The 5,565-nt window shown below is 35.4% G+C and overlaps 1 protein-coding gene across 1 annotated transcript in view; it reads left to right on the top strand.

Moving 5' to 3' along the window:
* ARAP2 (ArfGAP with RhoGAP domain, ankyrin repeat and PH domain 2) overlaps nucleotides 1-5,565 on the top strand; it is a 171,545-nt gene that overhangs the window by 79,957 nt on the left and 86,023 nt on the right. Inside the window, exons 14-15 of the mRNA XM_023534268.1 lie at nucleotides 1-154; nucleotides 617-751. The exon at nucleotides 1-154 is cut by the window's left edge and continues 1 nt beyond it. Coding sequence (XP_023390036.1) covers nucleotides 1-154; nucleotides 617-751 — 289 coding nt within the window. The remainder of the gene's footprint in view (nucleotides 155-616; nucleotides 752-5,565) is intronic.

Below are 5,565 nucleotides of genomic sequence, written 5' to 3'. Positions count from 1 at the left end.
AAACCAGATGTTCTGGAGACAATGGCTTTGCTGTTCAGTGGAGCAGATGTCATGTGTGCAACTGGAGACCCTGTGCACAGCACCCCCTACCTGCTGGCCAAGAAGGCGGGGCAGAGCCTGCAAATGGAATTTCTCTATCATAACAAATTCTCAGGTCGGTCCCTATCCCTTCATCTGTCTGGTTTCTTCTGATGTATCCCTGAATGGATTGAAGCACAAATCTGTTTATTTCTCAAATAAAGCTACCAGAATGCAGAAAAATGTAATTATCAAAATGGTGGAAGATGCTTAAGACTATGTTTTATTTCATTTTAAGGAAAAGTTTAGAAGATAAGTCTTTTATGTTTCTTTAATCTTATAAATGGAAGATTAAAACAGTTAATCCCACATAATCATTTGCACCCAAATTAAATCTGATATTCCAGTATGAATAATAAACACAACTTAAGTGCTTATTTTGCAAGTTTTATGCAAAATAAATATCTTTGTACGTTTTTATCTGTGGTGTATTTTAAGTACTTTTCCTACTAGCTTAAAACACTCTGACATATTCATAAGCAAAGGAAAATTGTTTACATTTTAGATTTCAAAGGCATTATTTCTATAATTTTCCTAGATTTCCCTCAACATGATGTTCATTTTGAAGGTGGATTAAGTCAAGAGTCCTCCCAGTCCACGTTCCTCTGTGACTTTTTGTATCTGTCTCCTGCTGCTGCTTCTAAACTCTCTTCAGAGAAAAAACTGCTTGAAGGTATCTTTTCTGCTCCTTTTAGATTTTATCTGATAAAACTTTATTTCATTATCAAAACAGGTTGAAATTTTGATATTTTTTTTTTCCTTAAAATGTTAGATTTGATCTTGTAGTAGAGAAATAGAATTTTCAAGGATTTGTAAGTGCTCCCAGGCGCTGATAATATTTTATGAACTGCAGCAGGCATTTACCACTAGGTCGGCATGCTGATTGAATTCTCAGCAGAATTCACTGATGTCTGCCTTAGGGCCAGCCAGTTCTGTTTGTCGAGGTGGGGGTAATTCCAAAGACATGTGAAACTCAGCCCCTTCCCTTAGGGACAATCACCCTGACTGGGGAGATAATATGGATAAATGTTAACACATAGGAAGAATTGATAAGGTTTCAGTACATATGCTATCAGCATACTAAGCAATATCAAGTAATTCAGTTTGTTCTGATTGGGTGGGGGAGAGTATGTAAGTAAAATAAAGCTTGATCATAGTTTCCAAATAATGATAGGAATTCATTTGATTTAACAACCTATTCTAGGTTTGGGGAATTATCGTAGCAGAGTCCCAGCAGGCATTTATCCATCCTGGTGTCAGACGTGTGCTGGCATTAGGAACACAAGAATGAGTAAGACACAGGCCTCAGGCTCATGTTACATGTAGTCGAACTAATTTTAAAAATACAGGCAAGAAAATACAAGATCTGTCTAACTGCAACAAGGAGAATTTGAGAGAGATTAAGCTTTACAGGCCAACCGATGGTAGGCATTCAGAGAGTAAAGAGCCTAGTATTAGTTTCCTAGGTGGTATAACCCAGCTCTGTTACCCGATCAAAGGAACAGTAGGATGGAAAACTCATGGGTGTTAATCCTGATCCTTGTGCCTTTGAAGTGATTATTTCTATATAAATGCTTTATTTCCAAAAAAATAAAATTATATCCTTAGGCAGAATTATATTGGGATTAACTGTGCTTTATTACACTTTTCTGAAAACAGTAGCTATCCTTTAGCGAGCATGTACTATGTGAAGGACATTACTTTAGGTACTTTACTTTCATTAAAAACTCTGCAAAATAGTTGTATTATGCTGATTTTCACATGAAAAATGGAGGAGCTCAGCATGAAGCAGAGTTTTACATCTGAGTTTTGTTATAATTGTTATTGTAACATTTTGGCCTTCGTTGAAGAGTGATGGCTGGCCGACACTCAGATGGGAGAACATTTTTATTCTTTGAATTTAGATGTTTTTGGTACTTTCAGTCATTGTTTTTTAATGCCTTCCTTGACTCAACCAATAATAAATGACAAATTTTGCAGAGTTTTTCTCCTCATCAGTGTTTAACCATTAAGTAGTGAAAAGTTGACTGATCAGAAGGGAGAAAGTACCTGAATAATCTGTGAATTGACTGTAGCATTTATTAAAATAATTGAATAGTACGACAATTAATGTCCTTACAAATAAGTTTACAAGTTTTCTAGAATATTTCTTCTAAATAATTGGAGATCTTAGACCCACTCTTCAAACCACTTATACAAAGATGAAATAGGGAATGTGAAATATAAAATTTTCTTCCTAAAGCTTTTCAATATATCCTAAGTACCCTGCAGGCTAAAAATAAGCTTTTATTTGTTTTTTGACAATTACACTACTTATAGACTGACTTGTTTGTTTTACTGTTTTCTTGAAATAGATTATTTTTTAATCACTTGAGGATTGAATTGATGTTTGAAACTTGTAACTAAATTATTGTTTACTTTTATTTTTTATAAATTAACTAGATATTTTCTAATAAATTTATTTCAATAAACAGAAACTGGTATATTCTCTGTCATTTAGTTAGGCGTGTTTTCTCATTTTGGAACACTCCGTTTTAAGTAGTATGAAATTGAACTTTTGTACATTGGTTACATAGCACAGAGAAAATATTTCATTGGAAAATCATTTCCTGGCAAGGTATTCTTTGATAGTCTTCATTTCTTCTATCCAATTTGTTTCAAACTCAGAATAGATTATGACTCAGTTGACTACTGTCCCTCTCACTAGCATCATCCTAGCCACCATCATGTCCTGCCTGCACTATAAATACTCCCCTTATCTGTCTGATGTTATCTTCCTTAGCATCCCTCCATACCATTCTCCAAAAAGCAGACTAAACAATCATGAAAAATGTAAATTAGATCATATAATTCCGTTGTTCAAGTACATTTAGTAGCTTCTCATTCCAGAATATTGTCCTATTCCTTATTATGACCTTAAAAGACCTTTTCATATCTTCTCCCTTTCATCTCACATTCTTTCTTCCTATGCTACACTGATTTCCTGCCTGTTCCTACATCATGCCCATGTTCTGCCTCTTCTGGGCCTTTGCGATTGCCGTTCACTCTGCAGAGAGGCCTCTTCCCCCATTCTAGCTCCTTCTCATCTTCCAGGGTTCATCAGTTCAGTGCTGGCTAGTAAGACCTCTTCCATACTTTGCTAGCATGTTTTTCCCCTGCTAGTTCTTTTTCGTAGTCTGCAGCTCATTTCCTTTGTAGCACTTAGCACCTGAAGATAATCCTTCTTTCATTGATTTCTCTTTTCCTCTAGAGTTAAAATTCAGTGAAGCATCAACATTTTTTGCTTTTTCAGGATTGTCAAATCTGCGGGGCCTAAAACAATGTTGATACATAGTAGTCACATGATAACTAATTGTTGAATGAATGACCATTACTCTAATTATGTTACTACCAGTGTACAAGTGGAAGTGACTTGTTAATATTTTGTTTTTCACCTGTGTATAAAAATATATGATTGCTGGCACAAAACATTTTGCTCAGAAAGAGCCTACTTCAAAATGAAAAAGAAAATGAGAAACTACCAAGAAGCCTAAAGTTCTAGGTATTTTGCTCTTTCTCTCTCTCTCTCTCTCTTTTTTTTTTTTCCTTCCTCAAGATTCTGTAGTGGTATACTCTGAGCACTAGCTTTATGAAAACGATGAATTATTTGGAAAGATTTAGAGATTCAAGTGTGGTTGTCACCTTTGCCTCTGAATGGTGAGCACCTAGACTGCACTACTCCATCAGTGCTTGTCAGGATGCCATAGAGCAAAATGATTAAAAACCAAGAAAATAGTTGGGGAATAAAATGCATGCAGTCCTTCAGTTACAAAGGCTTCACATTGTCAGTTTAGGTTTTGAGGATTTGAAGTTCTTCTGGCCTCTGGTTATGAAGACTGATCTGTATTTTCCTTTTTCTTCTCAATTTAGTGTTCATGAAAAGAAAGATTGATAGCTCTTGTTAAACCTAAGTATAGAGCTGAATAATAGCATCCTGGTTTTGTTTTCTGTTTTTTCCCCTCAACCGTATTTTTTTTCCCTTAACATCTTATTGTGATTTGTTGACACAGATGTTTGGTTTTTTAAAAAGAAAGTGTTTTATAGGGTTACTGGAAACTTTGTATATCTGTTTATATTTCATTTCATAGATTAGCATTGAGGAATTCTGAAGATTTCTTGTTCTATAAATGCCTAGCTTGTATAGTTTTAAAATTTATTTTAAATGAAAAGGATTCCCAGTGTTTATTCCTATTTTCAGTGGATGCTGAATACCATCTTTTTAGGAAATTCATGAGGAAAAATGTCACGGTTTCTAAAAATAAAGATCCAACTTAACTATATCAGATTTAGTGTGCACATATGTATTAGAAGGTATGGCCTCTGCTCTAACCTAATACATTTTAAAAATGGACATACATGCTACAAGTGTATATCAGGCACAGGGGTAGTATGTGTAGTGGTTAAGAGGGTAGCTTCCCAAACTGACTGCTTGGGTTCTGACTCCAGCTCTGATGCTAAGTGTGATTTTAGGGAAAACTGATTAACCCTTTTGTGCCTGTGGAGAGGATACAAGGAAGGGGTGTATAGTAATAGAATTGACTTAATAAGGTTATTTGAAGGATTCATGAGTTAATGTATATAAAATGTGTAGAAGAATGCAAAGCTCATAAATACGATGATGTTAAAGAGAAGGAGCAGCAGAGAGGCTATTTGTATACATAGCTACTTCTGGTTTCCAGTTAGCCTTTGAGTTTAGGTACATCCTACAGGCTGTACCTGCCAACCATGGTACCCAACTATAGTATCCATATTACATCATAGTTGAATTTCAAAGGTCACTTCTGGAGTCCTTTACATGGACTTAAGTAAATTCCAGCAGAGTTTGTCTTCCCTGATCTAAACATTAAGGTTGAGTAGAAGGAATGAACAACTCCTCCAGCCAGTCCAGCTTCCATGCACATGAGCTCTTATCTAATAAACAGCTTGCATTCTTAGGGTTACCCATTGACAGTGGCCCCAATTTTGTTTCTGGTGGATGTCTTCTGATAACTGATTGACAGTGTCATGGATGGTATTGACATTTCTCAAGGTCAAAGTCAAGAGCATGTCTGAATTGCCCTAAGCCGACCAATACAATCCAACATAATTCTGTTAAAGTTTTTCATTGCTTCTCAAATGAATAAGAATGTCGAGATTTCCTATCACAGCTTTGTTATTACAGATCCTCAAAGGTAATATCTGTATCTCCCTTGTCTGACCTCTGGCCCATTTTCACTTATAAAAATGAAGCTAATAAAGTGTTATAGTGACGATAATGTTATAGGACTGAATCTCCTAAACTCATGTTTCTAACTTAAAATGAGTTTGTACTCACCTTTTTAAAGAGATCTGTCATTTATTTCCCATTAGAATTTACATGATTAGATTCTGCATTTACATTCATTTTATGCATCGTGTATTTGGCACTTTTTGTTTAAGACCTTCCAATGGCTCCCACTTCTCTACTGA

This window comes from Pteropus vampyrus, unplaced genomic scaffold (genome assembly GCF_000151845.1).
Source record: "Pteropus vampyrus isolate Shadow unplaced genomic scaffold, Pvam_2.0 Scaffold5, whole genome shotgun sequence".
Lineage (NCBI taxonomy): Eukaryota > Metazoa > Chordata > Mammalia > Chiroptera > Pteropodidae > Pteropus > Pteropus vampyrus.
This window is presented reverse-complemented; position numbering and strand designations above follow the sequence as displayed.